The sequence below is a fragment of the Amphimedon queenslandica genome, unplaced genomic scaffold (genome assembly GCF_000090795.2).
Source record: "Amphimedon queenslandica unplaced genomic scaffold, v1.1 AMPQUscaffold_13433, whole genome shotgun sequence".
NCBI classification, from domain to species: domain Eukaryota; kingdom Metazoa; phylum Porifera; class Demospongiae; order Haplosclerida; family Niphatidae; genus Amphimedon; species Amphimedon queenslandica.
In genome coordinates this window covers 22,014-46,252 of record NW_003546331.1, presented here as the reverse complement: position 1 = coordinate 46,252, position 24,239 = coordinate 22,014, and the positions used below count along the sequence as shown (strand labels likewise).

General features: G+C 41.0%; 1 protein-coding gene across 1 annotated transcript in view; it reads left to right on the top strand.

The window, feature by feature from the left end:
- Window position 1: 1 nt before the first annotated feature.
- LOC105312562 (uncharacterized) overlaps window positions 2–24,239 on the top strand; it is a 28,839-nt gene continuing 4,601 nt past the window's right edge. The window contains exon 1 of the mRNA XM_011405304.2: window positions 2–24,115. Within this exon, the coding sequence (XP_011403606.2) occupies window positions 4–24,115 (24,112 nt within the window). The 5' untranslated portion in view covers window positions 2–3. The remainder of the gene's footprint in view (window positions 24,116–24,239) is intronic.

The following is a 24,239-nucleotide window of genomic DNA, read 5'->3' as shown; positions in this document are numbered from 1 at the left end:
TCAATGGCTACATACAGATATAGCATACCTGAGAATTCTCCTGTTAATTACAGCATTGGCAGTGTCAATGCTCCTGATAGTGACTTAGGTGTAGAGAAAGTTTACTTCATTGACTATAGTGCCACCTCTTCTGAAGCTGCTTCCTACTTTGCTCTTAATAATCAAACTGGTCTCATTACTTCTAGAGTCACTTTTGATCGTGAGAATCATACACAGGAGTACATACTGAAAGTCACAGTCTGTCAAGCCGATCGTCCTAACAATTGCTTTGATAACACTACTGTTGTTATCAGTATCACAGATGTGAATGAGTACCCAGTCATCATTGAACAGTTTAACGATATCAGTATAACAGAGAACATTAATCCTGGTACACTAGTTGGTAGAGTCATTGCTAGTGATCAAGATGCTGATAGTAACTTGGAGTACACTTTGTCTTCACCTGATCTTGTCCTCTCTATCAATGCTAGTGGTTTTATATTCACTGATAAGGACATTGACCGTGAAGCAATATCAAATAGCATAGCATGCCCATATGGATACTCATTCGATATTACTTGTTTTAGGATCAGTATTGTTGTACAGGACTCTAGATCTGGAGGAATAGACCTTGACACTGCCATTCTTTCTGTTACTGATCTTGATGACTCTGATCCTGTCTTTGTTCAACAGTCGTACTATCTAACACTGAGGGAGGATACTCCACTCTCAACTGATATCACATCAGTTGGTATTGAGGCTACTGACCCTGATCTTGGTATTGTACTTGATTATTCCATCAGTCCACAGACTCCATTCACTATCCTTGAAAATAATGCCATTCTCCAATTAAATACACCATTGGACTATGAGACTGTTAAGAATTACACTTTCACACTTTATGCTACCGATACTGCTGGTAATAATGGCACTGCTACCCTTTTTGTCACAGTGACAGATTTTAATGACAACCCACCTTTGTTTAATAAGAGTGGCTATGCAGCTAATGTTCTAGAATCATCTTCGATTGACATAGTTGTCATTGCTTCAATCTTTGCCTCTGATATAGATAGTCCTGGTAATAATTCTAACATAGCCTACAGTATCACTGGTGGTAACATTGGCGATTCCTTTGCCATTGATCCAGACACTGCCATAATTACTGTGGCTAGTGGTAGTATTGATCGCGAGACTACTCCAACTTTCAATCTTACCATAACAGCAAGTGATTATGGTAGTCCTTCACTCAATAGCTCTGTACCACTCATTATAACTGTTACTGATATTAGTGATCATCCTCCCGAATTCACTTCTCAAGTATTCAACGGTACTGTCACTGAGACTGCTGCTATTGGTGATCTAGTGTACTTGGCTGGTACTACTCAACCATTGCAGATAACAGCCACTGATCCCGATGAAGGAGCAATTATAACAATCACCGCTCATACGTTAGGTGCTCCTTTCTCTCTTAATGGTACCAATTTTGTGACAGTCTCTGGTGAACTTGACTTTGAAACTCGCTCCAGTTACTCGTTTATAGTCATTGCTAATGATGAAGTGGGCTACTTCTCAATGCCAGCTACTGTCAACATAAGATTGACTAATGCTGATGATCACATACCTCAGTTCTCACAGGATGTTTACTCAGTATCTGTCTCTGAGAATGAGCGTCCTGGTTATACTGTACTCACTCTTGTTGCTGTTGATTCCGATGTTACTCACGTCATCATGTATCGGTTCCAATCAACTCAAAACGATCAATTCCCATTTGTACTCAATGAAACAACTGGTGTCCTCAGCCTCAATAAATCACTTGATTTTGATTTAGGTACCAGGTCATACCAATTCAATGTCACTGCTTCTTCTAATTCCTTTCTGACATTTGATACTGCAGTGGTTAATATCACAATCACTGATTTCAACGACCTTCCTCCTGAATTCAATGCTAGCCAGTATGAAGGCTCTGTGATTGAGAACTTGTCAGGGGCAAGTGTCCTTACAGTATATGCTAGTGATAATGACACTAACTCTGTCATTAATTACAAGCTCTTAGATACAGACTCCTTTACCATTGGTCTTACTACTGGGCTTATCACTACTTCAGTCTCTCTTGACTATGAGACTAACAACTACTTTGAGTTTACAGCTGTTGCTTATAATCCTGGTAATCCCTCACTGAATGATACTGCTAGTGTTATAGTGAGTGTAGTGGATGCCAATGATCACTCACCTGTCTTCACCAGGACAGAGTATCGTGAGTCTATTCCAGAGACTGCTGGAGTTGGCTATACTGCACTACGAGTGAATGCTACTGATGATGATACGTTACCAGCATATCGTACCATCACTTACTCCATAACTTTCTCTCAACCTCAGGGATACTTTAATATCACACCATCTACTGGAGAAATAAAAATAGCAAAGTCACTTCCACATTTCAGTGTAGTCCCCTCCTATACTTTAATAGTACAAGCTGCTGATGGTGGCACGCCTCCACGTGATGATACAGCTGTTGTTGTCTTTACAGTGTCTGATGTGAACATGGCCCCAGTGTTCTCACAAGCAACCTACACATTGTCTATAGATGAAGATCATGAGCTTAATGAGGATATATTGCAAGTTGAAGCTACCGAGACTACAGACACAGGATCTAATGCAGTCATTATTTATTCATTACTGACCCCATCAGGCTATGCAGCAAAACCTCAGGCCTGTCCTGTTAGTATTGTAGAGTCTGAAGGAATTGGAGAGGATAGTAGCAGTGGGTTTGGGAATGAGACTCTGAGTGGTAGTGGAGGAGATGATAATGAAGAACCAACTACAGGGCCAACCGAACCACCTTGCAACCTTCCTCCTGTTTTCCCGTTCACTATTAACAATCGAACTGGAGACATCAGTCTACAAGCATCTCTTGACTATGAGTCAATGGAAGAGTGGTCTATCACTGTAGTGGCCACTGATGAAGGTGGACTAAATGATACAGCTAATATAATTGTCACTGTTGACGATGTAAATGACAATCCACCTGTATTTACCAACACACCTTACACTGTAAGGCCTTCAGAGGGACTGGCAGTGGGCGACATTGTGACTGATGTTGTAAAGGCCTCAGATCCTGATTCAGTCAGCCAAAATAAGCTAAGATATTACATAATTAGCGGAAGCGAGGGTACATTCACTATTAATCAGACCAATGGTGATATCATCTTGCTTGAAATGATGGAAGTCAAGACTTACACTCTAACGATCCAAGTAACAGATGGAGCATATTATGTGAATGTACAATGTAGACTAATTGTTGCTGATGTTAATAACAATCCTCCAGTTTTCTCAAGTTCCTCTTACTCTGCCTCCTTCCCCGAAGATGCTGACCCTGGCTATCCTATCCTGACTGTCACTGCTACTGATGCTGATACTGGTAATCATGGAAACATCACTTACTCCATACATAGTGGTAACAAGACCTTTTTTGAAATTGAATACGACACTGGGATTATTTCAACAAGGGATGTGCCTTTTAATTACGAGGCTCTCCCCAACCAGTACTTGTTGGTGATAGAGGCTGCTGATGGTATAAATGTAGCAAGGGTTAATGTAACACTGAGAGAGAGTGATGTCAATGATAATCCACCATCATTTACCGATACTAGCTACACTGCTTCACTACTGGAAGGGTCTTATACACAAATATACATCACAACCCTGACAGCTACTGATGCCGACAGTGGCAGCAATGCTGATATATCTTACTCTATAGCTGATGATGATTACTCTCAGTTTAGCATCGATGAAGACTCTGGCACTATCTATGGAATGGGTAGCTTTGACTATGACGAAGAGCCTCGTGTGTATAACCTAACAATAACAGCTACTGATGATGGAGATGAGCCTCTGAGTACTAACGTTACATTGAGTGTCGTTCTTAGTGATGCTAATGACAATGCTCCTGTATTTCCCAGTGTATTTGAGCGTGTACTCATACCGGAGAACACAACAATAAATGAAACAGTTTTTATTGTCACTGCCACAGATGCTGACTCTGGTGTTAACGCTAGGCTTACTTATCGAATAGAATCAAGCTTCCCTTCGGATTGTAACGCTAACTCAACATATACCCTTGATCCACTCACTGGTAGAGTAATGCTTAGCTCACCTATTGATGTAGAGTCAAATATATTTAACTTGGAGTGTTCACTTTTCATTACAGCTACCGATGGGGGTGAGCCACAGCGCAGTGACTCCATTAGCTACCTTGTTGTAATTACTGACATCAATGAGCATGATCCAGTCATAACGTCACCAGTCACAGCAACAGTTCCTGAGAATTCAGACTCCGGTTTCCAATTTTATACAATCACTACCTCTGATATTGACCCTAATACAATGACATTTGAAGCGACTGGTGGTGATACTGATGTGTTCAGCGTTGATAAAAACACTGGAGCCATTTCAGTCAATTCTAACGATTCCCTTGACTATGAGTTGGAGCGTGAATATAATTTAACAGTGATTGCTATTGACAATGGTAAACCAGTCCGTCGTTCAGAACCTCTGACAATCAGTATAAGTGTGGAGGACGAGAATGATGAAGTCCCTGTATTTCAGAGGAGCATTTACAATGAGTCTGTCCGTGAGATTCAACCAGTTGGTTATGTCATTACTTACGTGAGAGCTATTGATATTGACTCTGAGCCGAATGCACAGGTCCGCTACTCTCTTATTGATAATGGGCTCAATGAGACTGACTATGGCAAGTTTAGCATTGACTCTATCACTGCTGCTCTGAGTATAAAGGAAAAGCTTGATTTCGAGACAGAAATGAGGACATATTCACTGATAGCACAGGCGACTGACTCAGTGAACACTGCTACTGTGACAGTTAGAGTTAGAGTGCTAGAGTCTAATGACAATAGCCCTCAATTTACCAATCTTCCTAATGTAACCACACTGGCTGAATCAGCATCAAACACTACCATTGTATTCACTGCTATTGCCACTGATGCAGACACCAGTGTTAATGGTAAGATCACTTACAGTCTAGCTCCATCTGATGACTTTGGAGATCTTTTCATCATCAACAATGAAACTGGTGTAATTCGTATGGCTGGTAACAATCTTTTAGACTATGATATGGGTGATAGAGAGTTCACGCTAACAGTTATTGCTAGTGATAGGGCTGGCACAGAAGCTAGTGGGGATAACATTGCTCACGATTCCAGTGGCTTTGGTGATGCACCTATTGTAAACATGGGTGACTCTATGCTCAACACAACAGCTGACCTGGTTATCACTATTACTGACGTCAACGATATTGCACCAAAGTTCTCACAAGAAAGCTATTCCTCATCAATCACAGAACACACTGTCAACAATATAGTGGTACTCCGTGTGATTGCTACTGATGGTGACAGGCCTAATACCAATAACTCTGCAGTAAGGTATGGGATTGTAAGTGGTGACTACGGCCGCTTCAGTATTGATTCTGAGTCTGGCTCTATTGCTACTATTCCTCCACTTGATAACGAGAATCGTTCCATCTATCACCTTAGTGTCATTGCTCATGATTTGGGAGACCCACAGCTAACCACTACAGTCACAGTAACTGTCAATATTAAAGATATTGATGATGAAGCTCCTGATTTCACTCAAGACCTGTTTAGTGGGGTTATGACTGAAAACGCTGGACCTGGTGTACAAGTAGCTCAAGTGTTTGCCACTGATCTTGATGCTAATGGAACTGGAGTAGTAACATTCTCTATGTTTGATCCATTGGGTTATTTCACTATTGATAATCAAACTGGTATTGTATATACAACCAATGTTCCTGTGGATCGTGAGACAACTGGTAATAATATAACTAGGAGAGTAGTGGCTGAGGATGTCCAGGGACTTTTGGACACTGCTGATGTCCTCATTAATGTGGTAGATGAAAATGACAATCCACCAGATCTCTCTCAAGAAACCTACATATTTAACATATCAGAAAACACGGCAGTGAATGACCTGATAACCGATATCACAGCTACTGATAAGGACTTGGGCAACAATGCCATCACTGTTTATGATCTTGTCCAGAAGAGTGGGCCTACCAATCGCTTCTCTATAATATCAAGCACTGGTAACCTTAAGGTTATTAATAAGCTTTGCTTTGCTACCGAGTCTCTCCAGACCTACACATTCACAGTGACTGCTAAAGACAATCTTAATGAGAGTCTCAGTGACACTGCTGCTGTTACTGTGCTTGTGTATGAAGAGAACAGCCACACTCCGTCGTTCCTTCGGCCATCATACGTTAGTCGTATTGATGAGCTAGCAACTAATGGTACCACTGTATTCTCAGAGCCTGTGCTGGCTACTGATGGGGATATTTGCTCTGAAGGTCCTTTCTATAGCATTGATAGTGGGAATGAGAACAACACGTTTATCATTGATACCAATACAGGTACCATTACACTTGCCCGGGATCTCACTGTTGATGATCTCTCATTCACCCTAATATTGAGAGCCACAGATGGTGGCAATAACCTCCTCTCCGATCACACTACTACTGTAAGACTCATCATACTAGTAGGACAACTGCTACCATTGAGTATATCTGCTGAAGGAGCTCTGACCATACCCACCATTTCAAGAGCATCTCAAGAAACTTACCAACAAGACATATGGCTTTATGATGGACTGAGCCTCAAAAACACACCAACCTTACATTATAAGCTAGGACAAACCGAGATGGCATCACCACTAGTTTTTGAGCGCCCATCCATAGAGACCATTGATCCAGTGATCATCACTAGTACAGTCTATTCAGATAGACCACAGTTGAAGGTTGCTTTTCAATCTGAAGCTCTTAACTACCAGCGTGTAGAGCTAATGAGGACTAAGATATTTGTAATGATAGAAGCATCCGGTCAGGACAACATCAATGGTTCGTGCTACTCTGATCAATATGACGGGAGTGTGTGTGTGGCTAGTATAGATATCCCTAGTTCATGGTTTGGTAATGTGAATGATGCAGTTGTGTATTACGGTCTCTCACTCTCTGACTCTGATCTAAATCAACTAGGTGAAGTCTCACTGACCACTCACACTCCATGCCCATCTTCAGTTGCTTCTCCTCGACTCACTGTCTCCATACCATCACAAGTATATTATCCTGGAGAGGAGTTTGAAGTGACTCTTAGAGCAAATGCTGACTATGATATTAAGAATTTCCTTGTAACTTGTGAGACTGGTAATGGCCTGGTCTTTGATGAGTTTGAGCCTCAAGGAAACTTTATTGTATCTGTCACTTCAACTGATGGCTCTATCTCTGTCAGTGGTATTAATACTCTTACTACTGCTAACCAAAGCACTAGTCTTCAGTCATTGGTTACTCTAAAATACAGTGTCTCTGATGACTACTCAGCATCAGAACAGAGCTATGTTACTTTTGATTGTACAGTAGATCATTTGGTTAATATTCGTAATAGAGAAGTGTTTACCAATGCCCCTGCATCTCATATCAGTTTAATGAATGAGACTAGTTGTACTGCTAGTAGGGGAGGCGTTCTCGTGGCACCAGTAATAACAGAGAAACTCTACTCTTATGCTACAAGTAACGGTGTCCTCAATTCAGCTCATCTCAATGGGCAGAGTGTGATAGTCAATGTGTACACTATTGGTGTTAATAATAATGGACGTGTTGTTAATGTTACTGACGGCATTGAGTGTAGTCTTGACTCATCCACTTCTATTCGTCTTTTTGATAATTGCAGTTTATATCTCAATGGCTCGGAAACACAAGGCACACCCAAGGCTACTCTATCAATCAATGATACATTGGGTCATAATACAAGCGTGTCTGTCAGGGTTTGGTATCCTCTTACAGATACTGTAGACATTGTAGTAGCTTTTAATGAGCTGAAGAGAATATCAGGAGCACAAACAAGCAGTTGCTCTAATGTATATGAAGAAGTGCCCATTAATGTTAACATGGAATTTGTGTCAGGGAGTCTAAAAGAGACAGCAACCATCACTCCACTAGTTATTGATCAAGTAACATCAAGCGATGCTTCTATTGTAAGGGTAGACACTGTTGGTGATAGAGGTCTTAAAGGAGTTGGTGTATCACCAGGTAATGCTGACATCACTATCACTATTAATGGAGTTAGTACCACTAGATCAGTAACTGTCTCGGACTCACTTGTCACCATTGATGACATGAGCTTTAACCTACAAACATCACTGCAATCGTCTCCTCTCTCCTCTGTATCTACCAGCCTACCATTCACTGGTACAGCCCAGGTCACTATTGTTGATGATTTTAGTCACATTGATACCCAAGTGACCGTTGTCACAGAAGTTGTCCTCTCAAATGGTAGGAACTATGAGATCTCAAGCTCTCCTGGGCTGAATCTTACATCTCTGAACACAGGAGTGGTCACTGTTTCGGACTCTCAGAATGTCATTGTACGTGGTGGAGGTGAGGGCCTCTTCCTTCAAGGAAACTGGTCGAACCCATCATCCTGTAATTCCCAATTACTTCATAGCTCACGCGAACGAGTAGACATTGAACTCCTTTCCATCAATAGGACTGAGCTCAGTATTAGTTCAACAAGATTTGCAGTCCCAGGATACTCATCCATCCTGTCATTACCATCAACTGCCACAGTGTCTGCTAGACTAGTACACAGTGATGGGTTTAAGATTACAGTGACAACTGATGCTAGAGCTATTTTCAGTGACTCAGGCTCCTTCCTTTCCTTTACTGGTGGCAGTGCTAGTGTAACCTCTTCAAGCTCAACCAGTGCTAGTACTAATGTTACCATACGCTATATGTCACATGATATTGATGTGACATCAGATTCAATCACAGTTGAAGTCCTCAATATCACTAGTGTAAAACTAGTTGCCTTGCCTTATCCAAGCTATTCTGGTGCAAGCAGTGTATCATCAGTTAAACTCATTAATAATACCGAGTCATATCAAGTAGTCCAACTTCGTTTGACTGCTACTCTTAATAATGGTGAGACTATGGATCTAACTAATGCTGCTAGCTATGCTGTCACTGGGTCTGCTGCTTCAGTCACTAGTGAAGGAGTACTTACCCCCAGTGAGTCTGGTAATGTAACAGTCACTGCTTCAATCCCTGGTTATACTGATTCTGTTAAGATTGCTGCTATTGATGAGACTCTTACTGTATCTAGCATTGATGCATTTGAGGTTAGCTTTGGGTCTACATTCTCAGATACCTGGAACTCCAGTTCTTACGTTTCTAAACTAGCTCTCAGTCTTAGCGATGGAACTTCAATATCTAACCTCATGTTTACAAGCTCTAATGCTCCATATATTAATGGTTTGGTAACCTTTAAATCTTCAGACCCTGACCTGATAAGCATAGATGAAGAGACAGGTGTCATGAGACTTCTTGGTAATTCTTACTCTCCTGTCACCCTAACAGTAAAGATAGAGGAAATGACTATTGAGGAAACCATAACTGTACAGGCTAATATCAAGCCAGTCCTGGGAGAGGCTGATATTGGTAGCAATGGTAACTCTGCTCTCTCTTCTCTTACAGCTGGTCAATCATTCCTCCTACCTGTATACGTCAATGCTAATTCCTCTAGTGTTGGTGCAGCTCATTTAAGAGTGAGGTATGACTCTACAGTACTGGGATTGAACTCTAGACCTACTGCAGGCAATGCTATAACTAATGCTCTGTTTGATTCATCGTATTATCAAGATAATCCCGGCCTAGTTGAGTTTGCTGCTGTTTTCCGTCATGACACAGAGGGAACTGAGCGAATGCATTTAGCTGATTTGAACTTCACAGTGTTAGAAAATGGCAATGCCTACATTGCTGTGGATGTCATATCTCTTAACAAGTACTCCACCACATTCTCTCCTATTGCATCAGCTACTGAACCTAAGGCATCAAATGCTGGCACTATCAGTCTTGCCATTGGAGCAGGGACAGTTAGAAACTCTAGCATTATCGCTGACCCATCCTTCTCTACTGCATCTCGCTGTGCCTCTCCTCCATGCAGTGAGAGTCAATGCTCTGTCACTCCTCTCTCTGGTGATGCTAATCTTGACTGTGTGTTTGATATTGTTGATTTGATAGCTGTCATAGAGCAAAGCTCTGATAAGACGAGTCTCTCTGATAGACAGTTTGAGGCTATGGATGCTGACAAGAGCAGTAGAATAACACCACTGGATGCTAATAGACTCCTAGGAGGTATCCTTGGTATATATCCACTGGTAGCTGATGTTTTAGTGAGACCAATAGATGCCCAATATTCTGACTGTATACTGACAATCAATGTTACACTCAATTGGGCCAATGGTGATCCAATAACTACTGAGAATACCTACCTTATAATGGGCATGTTCCATGAAAGTTCTGACTTCTTGGAGGAATATAAGAACACTATCCTTCACTTTGGTCAGACCATTTCAACTGAGAAGAGCCCAACTGATAGTCATGGTGCTTGGATCGAGCCTAGTTATCGTGGCAATGGTGTTTTTGAAGTACAAACTCTCCCAAATAATATCTCTAGAACCAATATCGGATTTGTTTTCATTTATGGTGATAAGAGGACCTCTATTAATGGGCGGAGTCTTGTTGTCATTGGAAACCCGGCATCTCCAGTGTCTTTTGGATCGCTAGAGACTGAGGTACCCATATCAACCAGTGGGAGTGGTCCTAGTGTAACTGTTAGCCTTCCAGTTGGTTTTAATCCTCAGACTAATTTCAATAACAGCTTTGCAGCTTATCTCTGCTACAATAACCACACACCAGTGATAAATCCTCGTACTCAGACCGTATTTGAAGATTATGCCATTGGAAGACTCATTGACATATTTTCAGCAACAGATGCTGACTCTCCTCTTCCTGCTGGTGACATTAGATTCACCATATCATTTGTAGATCCTAGCCAAGATGGTCTGCTAGCTATTGATCCTGTGAGTGGTAATGTAACTGTTGCTAAAAAACTTGATAGAGAGTCATATTCTGTTATCAATGCATTGGTAACAGCCACTGATCAGGGACCACACATATACACTAGGAAAAATGCAACTGCCACGTTTACTGTCAATGTCCTTGATGTTAATGACAATGCACCTATACCTGGTCAAGATACTTATACTAAAGACGTTAATGAGGATACCTCACTTCCATCAGGCATACTGTTAACAGTATCAGCTACTGATGCAGACATTGACCCTGAGAATAAAGAATTAAGATACACCATAACTGATGGTGATTACACTCCTCCATACTTCACTTTGAATGCAACTTCTGGTGCTTTATCCCTCAACAGGTCACTGGATAGGGAACTTATATCCAATTACACACTCACAGTAACCATATCTGACTCTGATAGCAATCCGCTCTACAATTATACTTACATTGATATCACAGTAACTGACGCTAATGATAATTCCCCAGTATTCACATCACCTGATGAGTATAGCATATCAGAGAATAACAATATAGGAGCAAGCATTATAACAGTCACTGCTACTGATGCTGATATTGGTACTAATGCTGCTCTCACTTTTGAATTGGTCTCTGCTTACCAGGTGAATCAAAATAACTTTAGAGATGCTAGTGCTCCTAATGTAGCAGGTCAGTATTTCTCTCTCAACTCCAGTACTGGTGAATTAACTGCTGCTAGTAGATTTGATAGAGAAGGTATATACAAATTCCAATTGATTTTCCGAATTGTCAATGGCCACTTCGCCCCAACACAAACCACCTACCTCTCAATATGTGAAGAGAATGACAATTCTCCAACCTTCTTTCCTCCCTACAATTGGACAGTATATGAGAACAGTCCTTCAGGCACACTGGTTGATACATTAGAGGCTGTTGATGATGATGATGGCTCATTCTGTTCATCAGATGCCATCAATGAAGAAGACAATGTCATTCATTACTTTATCCTCTCAGAGAATTTAACAGAGTTTGATATCGAGCAGACTACCGGAAGAGTAACTGTCGAAGGTCCCATAGACTACGAAGAAATTAAAAACTTTACAGTTGAGTTTTTCGCTGAAGACCTTGGCGTCCCATCGCTCAACGGAACCACATCAGTATTCATTCAAGTACTTGATGTCAATGACAATGCTCCAATGTTTGAGAAATTAAATTACTCTGACTCTATTGTAGAGAATTCCACCAGTGGAACTGAGCTTGGCGTAAGGATGCAGGTATCTGATGATGACTCTGGTATCAATGCTGAGATAAGATATCGCATATCAGATGGCGAGGGTAAAGATGATTTCAGTATTGATAATGTAACAGGTATTGTATCAGTCTTTAAGTCACTTGATCGTGAGCGTCAACAAAGTTACACACTAACAATCACAGCCTATGATCTGGGATCACCCTCACTTGAAGACAATACAACATTGTTCATTGCTGTACTGGATATTGATGACTCACCACCAATATTTGTTGGCGTGAGCTCAATGTATTACCAAACTGAGAACACAGAGGTGGGATCACAAATCATAACAATACGAGCCTTTGATGCTGATACCAGTAATGACAGACCAATCACATACACTCCACTGGTCAGTCTCTCTTCATCTCCTCTCCCATTCTTTATCAATGGGACAACTGGTGCTATTATCACTAATGACTCGCTCTGTACAACAGTTAATGCCACGTATGTGTTTAACGTGACTGCTCAGGATAAACCAGGCGGCACCCTCAACTTTCAAACCACAATGACCATCACACTCCTAGTTTATGATGATAACAGTATTGCACCTTACTTTGACAGGCCAGAGTATGTCTTCCAGGTGCGAGATGGGTCTTCCATTGGTACTAAACTAGGCACATATGAAGCCGCTGATCGTGACATTTGCTCTTATCCGCTGTTCTATGACATAATTGACAGTACTGATGTATCCATTGATAATGTCACTGCAGAGCTCACTGCTAATATTGATTTGGATCGTGACACTACACATCTTCACAAAGCTACCATACGTGTATCTGATAGTGGTACTAATGACGTTAAGACTGGTACTGCATTAGTGTATGTGATTGTTGGTGGTGGGGTCATTCCTGTTGGCATAGAGTCAAACAGAGGCTTCCCTGTCTCTGATCCTGTCAGAGATTCATCAACCTCATTCTCACGTGACCACAGTTACTTTTATGATGCTTACGTTGGCAATACTAAAACCTTGACTACTAGCTTTGGCCCAATGAGGGATACATTAACCTTTTCTCCAAGTCCTAATCCAGCAGCAAGTCTCAGTGGTGTACTAGCTACTACTGAGGTCTATCATGATAAGCCAGAGATACATGCTGTCCTACAAGCATTAGATGCTGAAGGCTCTGATTCAATTGCTACAACTACAGTGTATGTAACAGCCAGTTACAATGGAATGAATGTAACTGGATCTTCTACCACGGACACTTCAGCAATTGCTAAAGTATCAGTTACCATCCCTTCATCATGGTTCTCAGCTAGTAATGGAGCTATTAGTGTTAGTTATTATCTAGCTGGTGGGGCTCAGACTCAATTCAGTGACAGTGTTAGTATTGTACCCAGACCCAATACCACTGCTGTGTGTAGTGATGTTAATGTTGCTTCTGGTAATACAGAGACTGGTGGTGATGATGATGATAATGTATTGTTTTGGCTTCCTTATTACACTCTCTATCAAGGGGAGGCTGGATCAATACGTGTAAGTGCCTCCTCGTCTCAGAGACGTGTCATCTCATCTCTTGGCGTAAAGTGTTCCAGCAATGATGGGTTAAGATTCACTGGAGCCGAACTATATTCAACTGATGATTGGGCAACTAGGCATGATGTCTCTGGTGAGACTGAGGCCTTTGTTCAAATTACAAGATCTAGTAACTCGACTAGCAATGGCAGCGAGGCCTTGGATTTGTTTAAAATTAATTTCCAAGTCTCTTCAACTGCTTCATCAGAAATCTCAGTAACATGTGAAGTCCTTGACGCCATTGACACTACAGGCAGTACCACCACATTCTCATCTGTCCTCACTCTCTCAAGGGATACATGCACTACAGGGCCTGGTACAATATACACAACCTCTTCCACTCTACTGGATGTATTTGCTCATGCTCCAAGGACCAGGATCTACAATAAAGCAGTCATCCAGGGCACTCGTTTTGATATATACATCTCAACAACTGGAGTGTATTCCGGCCCTGTCCCAACATCCAGTGCCATATACACTGGTAAGACTTGTTCTTCTGAGGATACTGATGTACTCAAGACAGGCTCTGCTTGTATTTCTGTCTATGTTGATGGTAGTGAGCCAAATGGTACTGAATCAGTGACAGTTACCTTTAATATCACTTCTGGAGGTTTGACCATATTGAAGGACCTCTCATTTGAAGTGTGGTATCCAGACTTACCTCTTACTGTCTCTCTCACTGACAATACACTCAATGCTATTGAGAACTGTAATTCTATGTATCAAACTACACAGATCCAAGCCATAGCTACCTATAGACCCAGTGCAGGATCAACAAAAAGCACTATGGTTCATGTAGAGGATCTAATACCAACTATACTGTCCACTAATACAGGTGTTGCTACTGTCTCTGGTTTGTATGTAACTGGTGCTGGAGTGGGTACTGCTGCAATCAATCTAAGTAGATCAGGAATTGATTTAGGTCAAGTGTCAGTTAGTGTTACAAATCAGTTGGTGCATGCTGTTGATCTTGATGTGTACTACTCACGGTCTGTTTCTTCTGTCATATCAAGTGATTTCTTGGTATCAGATGTGGCTCAATTCAACGGAATCCTTAACAATATCTTTGAGGTAGAGAGACAGACAGCAGAACTGGTTACATTTGCAATCTTTTCTGATGGTTATCATCAAAATATCTCATCATCCAGTGGGCTATCGTATGAGTCCTCCAACCTCACTGTATTGAGTGTCAGTGATAGCAGTATTACTGTTAATAACTCTGGATCCGGTGATGTCTTGACTGCTAGCTGGGTCTGTGGAACTCAGACAGTTTTCACTGACCCAAACAATGTCAATATTCAACTGAATGATGCTCAGCTCATTCCACAACTCTCTCATCCATTCATTGTCCATTCATCAGATGCTGCTGCTAATGTTAACGCAGGGTCCCTAGGTTTACCAACTACCTCGGACCTTACTGTCAAAGTGCGTTACACTGTTAATGGATCACCAGTTGAAATTGATGTGACTTCTGATTGTGGCTATGAGTACTTTGACAATGTGGCTATTAATGGTTCAGGATCTTCTAGAGTAGTGTCTGCATTTTCTTCTGATGTAAGTGGGCCAGCTTATATTACCATTACTTATAACAACTTCCCTGCTGAGGTTATATCTGTATTCATTGGAAGGACATCTTCTCTCTCAATAATTCCCAATCTTTATCCCAACTTTAACAACCTCAACTCTCCTTCAAGGCTCTCACCAGTAGCAGGCACTAGTTCATATCAACAACTAGAGTTGTTGACATACTTTTATGTTGTGTCAACTGTCAATGAGACTCGATATGTGCCAGCTACATCATATACTTCATTCTCTTCCAATAGTCCACTGATAGCTAATGTCAGTAGTGATGGTATTGTATCAGTTGTGCTTCCACCAGCTAATGACTCTGTTGTTAATATCACTGCTGCTTCTGACACACTGGAACAGTCACTCAGTATAACAATAACATCAGAAAACTCACCTGTGACTGTCACTGGTCTTAGCTCTTTCTACATATACTATCCAAATGAAATGAGCATTACAGTTGATTTCTCTGATGGTAGTCAATTAAACAATGCCTACCCATCGACCGGGCCTGTGTATACAAACCTATTGACACTAACTAGCAGTGACACTGATGTACTCACTGTTTCACAGCTTGGTACGTTCACTTGTCTCAAGAGTTCCAACTATCCACTCACAATCACTGCATCAGCTGGCTCTGTTAGCCAAAACGTCTCTTTATATTGCAATGCTAATCCTGAAGCTGGAGAGATAGACCTTGGAGCACCCTCTAACTCCTCAGTACCTCCTCCTGTCTCTCATCTCACTCCTTTTGATGTGCCTGTACGTGTTAACATTGGAAAGAACAACCTTCTTGATGCTATAGAGTTAGCCGTAGGCTATGATAGCAGCTCACTCTCGTTATTGAGTGTAAGTCCTGGTAGTGACTGGGAAGGAGACTGGTTTAGTAACTCACTGACTTATTATGATGGATTTGTTCACTTTGGTGGTGTCCTATCAACCAGCATCAGTGGTATTGCTGAAGTGGCTGTCCTTAGATTCAGAGCTCAGTCCAATCAGACAGCTACCTATTTGAGAGCTCGATCTGTAACACTACTCAATGTTAGCGGTGACGTTATATCCAGCTCAGAGTCTCAATCCTCCAATCTCTCTATTGTATTTAATTACACATCTCATCCAACTGTACCCGATACTAGTCTTGATCTGAGTCTTCTTGATCCAGTCCAGTCTGTCTGCACAGAGCAGCTCCCTTGTAACTGCACTTCACCTGAAACTGGTGATCTCAATGGTGACTGTGTGTTTGATGTCAAGGACGTGCATTACTTCTATAACCACTTGACTGAGGTTTGTATGGAGTCTTCCAATGACTATAATCTCGATGGGTCCTGTGATGAAAATGATGCTGATTTCTTATTGAGAGTCAACTTCCATCAGATTCAATTTGTTAAGAACCTGACTGTAGCACCTGTCACCAATCAGCTCTGCTTTTTGAATGTACAGGCCGTACTGGAATCAAGAGGAGATAGGTCAGCAGTGAATGATAGGGACTACCTCCTTGTGGGTATTTTCAACCGTCAGCCCGAGTTCCAATCAGAGTTTGATGACTCCATGCCTTTCCTTAGTAATGGGTATGAAACGACTACTACCAGTAACTCACCGTCCACTACTTATGGTGGATTCTTTGGTGCTAGTCTTGACACTGATACTCTTGTACACAAGCTCCAATTAGAAACGATCATAGATAGAATGGATACTGGTGTCTTGCTCCTACAGGCTCATCGTGATGCTTTTAACACCATGCCGTCCAGTTTGAGTGCTGTAATGCTAGGATCTATCCAAATACCTGAAGACTTTCCCGAGAGAGTGTCACTAACCGTTGAAGTGGTGGATGGTAACACACTATCTATTGATCGCTCACTTGGTTTTAGTCCTTTACGCTCAATCAATCAAACATTCACATCACCTCAGTGTATCAACGAGAATAGGCCAGTATTCCAGCCACGCAATGCCACTGTGTATGTATATGAAAATGCAGAGCCTAACTCTGTCATTGCTGTGGTCTTTGCCAATGATAGCGATGCACTGGAGAATGCTGTAGTCTCCTATGGATTCTACGAGCCCTCACAGCTAATAAAAGACACATTCAGTATCAACGAGACTACTGGAGAAGTGACAATTAAAGTACAGCTTAACCGAGAGTCAATAGCCTCCTATACAATCGGACTAACAGCTGAAGACATGGGTAATGTCAATACCAACATTGGGTATGGCTCACTTGATGTGTATGTACTTGATGTGAATGATAATGATCCTGTATTTGACCCAGTGACAATGCCTCCACCTATACCAGAGGATACCCCAGTCAATACTGATATATTCCATGTCCATGCTACTGATGAGGACGAAGGAGAGAACAGTACCATAACATACAGTATTGTGTATTCGTCTCCATATAATGTGTTCAGTATTAATCCCAGTACTGGCTACGTGAGTATAACTACATCTCTTAATTATGAGAATTCTACCAGTTACGATCTCATTATTGAAGCACGGGATGGTGGCCCCGCCCCCGGTCGTTACGCTCTTGTTAATGTCACTGTGGACATATCTCCAATTAACGAGCACCCACCATCATGTGACCCCAATGAGAGGCTTGCAATAGTTGCAGAGGATGAGTTAGTCGGTACACAGTTTTACACGTTCACTGTATCCGACAATGATATTGGATCCAATCACTCCACACTCTCCTTCTCTATCTCTCAACAGCCTCAGTTTGGTATCACTAAACTATCAGATACTTCAGCTTACCTTTACACTCTAACTAATGATTTCAGTCGTGAATTGAATCCATTTTACCCTGTCACCGTTACAGTCACTGATGGTGGACAGATGACATGTACTATCAACATTAGTGTAGTTGTTGGTGAACCAACTCGTACTGATATTCGATTATTTGGGCCTGGTCACTTGATCGGGGTACCAACACGAGTAGATGGAGGTCATAGTCAAAACGTTTCATTCCTTATTGGTGATACTAACAGCACTACTGTTGTATATGCTAGTTTAGGTAGTATCACTGAATCTGTGGAAATAAATAAAGTGAAGGAGTCACCTACCCAGTTTAACTCATTCCTATACAAAAACATTGTCTATAAAGATGATCCATCTCTCTCAGCTCTCACCCTTCAGTATGACAGTTCATTCAATTGGTATAACATTGACCCTAAGAATGTGTCATTATCCATTCAACCAGCTGGTAATGAAGACGTGGCTGCTGTTAGCAGTGATTTCTCATGTGTAATGTCATCAACAACATATAATCTCTGTCAGTCTAGTATTACTGTTCCTAGCAATTGGTTTGATCTATATGAAGAAATTAATGTAACATCAACTGTTGAAGGATTGGATTCTAAATTAATTGACATGGTATCTCTTAGAGGAGATCCTACCATATCACCATCACCTGACAACCTTTATCTTAAGCTCCCTTATGGTCCTGTGTCTCCAGGCACTAATTTCACAGTATCTATTAGTGGCCTGTTCTCAACTACAGCAACAGGATTTCACTTTGAACTATATACACCTCCTGGACTCACTTTGCTGTCTTTCACAACTGATAACTGGGCCTGTGAAACTGAAGCAAAGCCTGCCAGTAGTGTTTCTATTCTCTGTATCAAAACTACTCTGACTCCTGACCCTACTACCCATTATGGCACTAATCTCGTTGGTCAATTGACATTCTCCGTTGACTCATCTGTTACTGCATCAATTAGCATATTTGGATCAGTAAAATCTCTGGCTTCATTGTATGGAACACTATCATATGAGAAACCTATTGGTTTCATTGATCGGGATAATCTCTCGTATGACAATGGAACAGTATATATAGAGCCTCCTTCATTAGTGTCAATTTTTTCGTTGACAACAGGAGCAGAAATGATCAATTATGCACCATTTGGTATTAATGATTATCAGCTAATGGAAGTATTTGGTCTGTATAATAATAATACGTTCAGTCGGTTACGTGATGTTAGCTGTGTATCTGAAAATAATCAAGTTATGTATGTTGCTAGTAACTGCTCATATATTGTTTTGACTCCAGCTCAGTATCAAGGCAGTCATCAAACTGATATTACAGTCACACATACTGAGACACAGCTAACATACACTCAACCAGTCCGTGTCTGGTATCCCGAGTCCATCAGAATCAGTATCAGTGATACTGAGTTGAATAGCATTGAATATGATGGCTGTAGTGGTTCTAGTGAATATCAGAGCTCTGAAGTAAGAGTATATGCAAGGTTTAGTACAGGAGTAGACACAAGTCCTGAAGTTAGAGTGTATAGTAATCCTCTTGTATTTGGTACACTTTCAAGACTAACAAGTAGTGATCCAAGTGTGGCTTCATTCAATAGTGACTATACAAGAATAGTTGGGGTAGGACCTGGTACCACTAATATTACTATAAGTGATGATAACAGTAGTTTGTTTGCACCAGTTGTAGTGACTGTTAGTGATGAGCCAGTAAGACCATACAGACTATATCCAACCATCTTTACTTCGTTGAGCATTACAACTGATTCTGATACTTATGATGCCAATTCTGTCATTAGAGCAACAGCCACACACAGTGATGCTGGCCTCAACCGATTGCATGAAACAGCTACTGTTTCTGCTTATATGTACTTCACTGACGGAGCCAGGCTAGACCTACCATCACTAAATATCTCCTCTACTGACAGTGCTGTTAATGTTACTAGAGCTGATCAATTCCGTACTGTTAATAAAGGGAATGCTGAGGTTACTATTAGCTGGACACCATCATCTTGCAGCTCTGGAACAATCAGAACTACTGAATCAATCAGTGTTAACTCACCTGATCTATCATCCCTTGAAATACAAGTTGATGCATCAAGACTTACAACTAACAGTACTCTTGACATACAACAATCGGCAACATATACTGTAGTGGCTACTTTCAGTGATGATACAACACTTGATGTCACTGATAATAGTATAGTCACTGCTACTGGCTCCATCACTATTGATACTACTACAAAGACTATAACAGCAGCAGATAGCAGTGAGACACTGGGATCCATCACTGCTTCATTTACTGATGGCTCACTTACTGTCTCTGATACTGCTAACATTACTGTAGTTAGGATTGTAGGCATTGACGTATTCATTCACTATAATAATATTGACTCACCAGTATTGAGTAAGAATGTTACACTGAGACAGATTGAAGACTCTGGAGTATGGGAGGAAGCACGTATTGTTGTTAATGCTGACCTTTCTGATGGAACTAGTGAAGATGATATTAGCGGATGGGGATTTAAAATGGCTCCAGACAATATTGATATTAATCTTAGTTCTGGTCTTATTTCTATATATGGTGTTGGTTTTGGTGATAGGACCATTACCATAATAGCACATTCTTTCTCTGACTCAGTACTTGTTACTATCAGTAATGAACCAGCCTCAATCCTCTCTATGTCTCTCAGTCTCTCTAATGAAGATGACACAAACAACAGAGCAATAACAGTAGGAGCTGAATTAAGTGATGGACTTAACCTGACCACCGTTAACCTTAGCCCATTCACATTCAGTATAACCCCAGACTCTGTTGCTATGAGAGTCGGTGATCAACTCGTCGTTAAAGAGAATTATCACACTTCCTGTACACTGACTGCCAGTAGAGGCAATACCAGTGCCTCAACATCATTCATTGCTAATGTACAGCCAGTCTCACCTGGAGAACTGGATATTGGTACAGAGTTAGGGATACCACAGCCTCCTGTACAAGTTGGTGCTAACTTTACAACTGATATACGACTTAATCATGCTGGCCGATCGTTCACTGCATATGAGATCTTAATTTCTTATGATCCTGAAATAATCAGAGTATTGTCTGTGAGCCCAAGTGTAAGAGCTTTCTCAGCTCATCGTACAAGATCACCTGAAGGAGTCATTAAGGTAGTGAGTTCATCTATCAGTACTACTGATAATGTACCAGTAATAGCATCAATAGCATGGGAAGCTATTGGAGATGGGGAGACAAACATTGACATAACTAACTTCATTATACTTGATGACGCTTTCACTGATTTTGCTGCTACCAATGCATTCAGCCTACCAGTGAAAGTCGATCCAGCTCCTGTTGGCAAGAGGAGTATAGTCAAACGTTCTTCTCATGGCTCTCATACATTTGGTGATATCAATGATGATCATACTCTAAGTGTTGAAGATATACTTAACATGACCTATAGTTTGGTTGGTAAACTACCCAGCGCTCCCAAAGACCTCACTTTTGATCAGGTATCCAATGTATATGATCTCCTGTACTTGATGAGGGCTACCACAGGATTGGTGCCATTCTTGACAGCTTTGCCTGTAGTTAATCCAGTGTCAAAAGGCGACTGTGTCCTCACTCTCTCTGCCACCATACACCCGACCTCATCATCATCAGTATATGTGTTCTTCCTAGTATCTGACAGTGCAACTGGTTTTAGTAATATGATGAATGTGACTGAAGCTACCCTAGGCTATGAGTCTGGTGTGTCTGCTAGTACTGGACTATTTGAAGGCACTACTACTGATAATACAACATACAGGGCCTCATTGCTCACTCCCATTAGTTACATTCAAGGTGATATTGGTCTCTCAGTATTCATACTAACTGCTGATGAGTTGTCTGGTACTTCTCCACTTCGTACTGCCTTGTTTACCGGCTCCCCATCAGTAGTAGTCTCCTCTCAAGGTCTAACACAGTTCAATTTATCATCAAGTGAAGGTGCTACTCTTCATAATGTTGATCTGGGTCAAGCTAATGTCCTTCATTCATTACAAGATTTCACAAATAACCTAAGGTCTGATTACTGTCAATTTGATGGCTCCATCATAACAGTACCTGATCCCCTTCCAGAGAACTACACTCTCAATCAAACATTCTTCTTCATCACAGCTGTCAAATCCACTTTCCCTACTGACGGTGATCTAAGCTATACCTTAGAAACAACAGATACTCCTTTCGTAATAAGCAACTCTATATTAGGCAGCCTTCAGATCATTGAGCCATTAGATTATGATTCTGGCAGCACTTCATATAACCTCACTGTAATTGGAAGTTTCCCTCAAGATACCCCATCACTAACTGCCACTGTCCTCATATCAATATCAGATGTCAATGACTATGCTCCTATGTTTACAGAGTCTAACTACATTGCATCTGTGTCTGAAGCTAGTCCTGTTGGCAGTTCTGTTGCTACTGTATCTGCTTCTGATGATGACTCCTCATCCCCTAACAATCAATTCAATTATTCTATAAATCCTTCGTCTAACTTTAACTCGTCGTTCAAGATTGATCCTGTCCATGGTGTCATTACATTAGATAAATCACTGGACAGAGAGCAGGTACCAACACACGAGCTAATAGTCCTGGCTATAGATAATGGAGCAGATCCTTTAACTGGTACTACTGTAGTGACTGTTATGGTTGAAGATATTAATGATAATAGCCCAGTCTTCCACAATGCCCCTTACACATTCTATATAGCTGAAGATGTCTATAATGACACTGATACCTTTGTTCTGATAACTACAGCTTTCATTAATGTCACTGATAGAGATTTTGGAGAGAATGGAACAGTTTCATTAGAGCTTTATCCTTCTGATGTTTTTGATGTCACAGAGGATGGCTACATTATGGTTAACGAACATCTTGATAGAGAAAGTGTCCCTAAATACAATCTTATCATCAATGCTACTGACAATGGTACAACACCAAGAAGTACCACTGCCTCCATTACTATCATAATCACTGATGTGAATGATAATCATCCTGTCTTTGTACCATCTCAGAGACAGTTTATACTAGAGGATGATCTATCAATAGGGACTAACATTACCATCATCAATGCTACTGATGCTGATATTGGCTCGAACTCAGAGATTGAGTATACAGTAATGGAGAATGGAGAGCCCTCATTTTACTTTGATATCAATACAGTGACAGGACAACTGACTGTTAGTCAGAAGCTAGTAGTTGAGAATGGTACACCACGCACTGTCAAAGTGATTGCTACAGATAAAGGAGATCCTTCATTATCAAACACTACTGATGTAGTAATAACTGTCATTGAAGGACAAGTGATAGCTTTTGGTGCTTCTGGTAAAGGATTTGTGCTACAGGAACTAGTAAGAGAATCACCTTCTTCATATAAGCAAGAAGTGGGCTACTTATTTGGTGAGGAACAGGGCACCAGTGTTAGAGTTAGTGGACGCATTGGAACAGCTTTCTCTCGTGATTTTGAAAATGCTGATCTCATAAACAGTGGAGCTGAGGCTGTAGTTTTTGAGGGAGACCTGGTCCATTCTACAGTAGCACACACAGCAAGATATGTGACTGTTATAGCAAGAGCTTACGATCATAGAAACATAACTGCAGGTCCAACATTGCTAAGAGTACAAGTGGTTCCATTTAGTTCTCTAGCTACTCTCTCTAACACTAATCCCACTGGATTCTGTACTACAACAGATCTAGGATACTGTGTAGCTAGAGTACAGTTACCTGACGAATGGTTCCAGAGGCCTGCTACCAGTAATAATCATAGAATCAGTGTGTATGTCAATGCAGCATCAGCTACTGATAATGGAGCCTTCATTGGTTCATTGCCTGTTGAAGCATCACCAGTATATGAGCCTTCATTCATGAGTTCTACTAGTACTAGACTGGTTCCACCATCCCACACTGTATATACTACTAACACATTTGTAGTGTCTGTATACGTCAAGTCTCCATCATATGATACTAACTATTATACCAGAGTATCAGCTGATGTTCTTACTAGTAGTGGAGCTATTGGAATTGATGGATACCTACCTGCACCTTACTTCTCTTGCAGTAAGTCATTATGCACAATATTATTTTGTATTTTATTGGGGTAGCTTTAGGATTTTTTAATTGTGGTCAGTTTTTAAACAGCATTAAAAATTTCCTGCACTAGATATATATGTGTATTTCTACA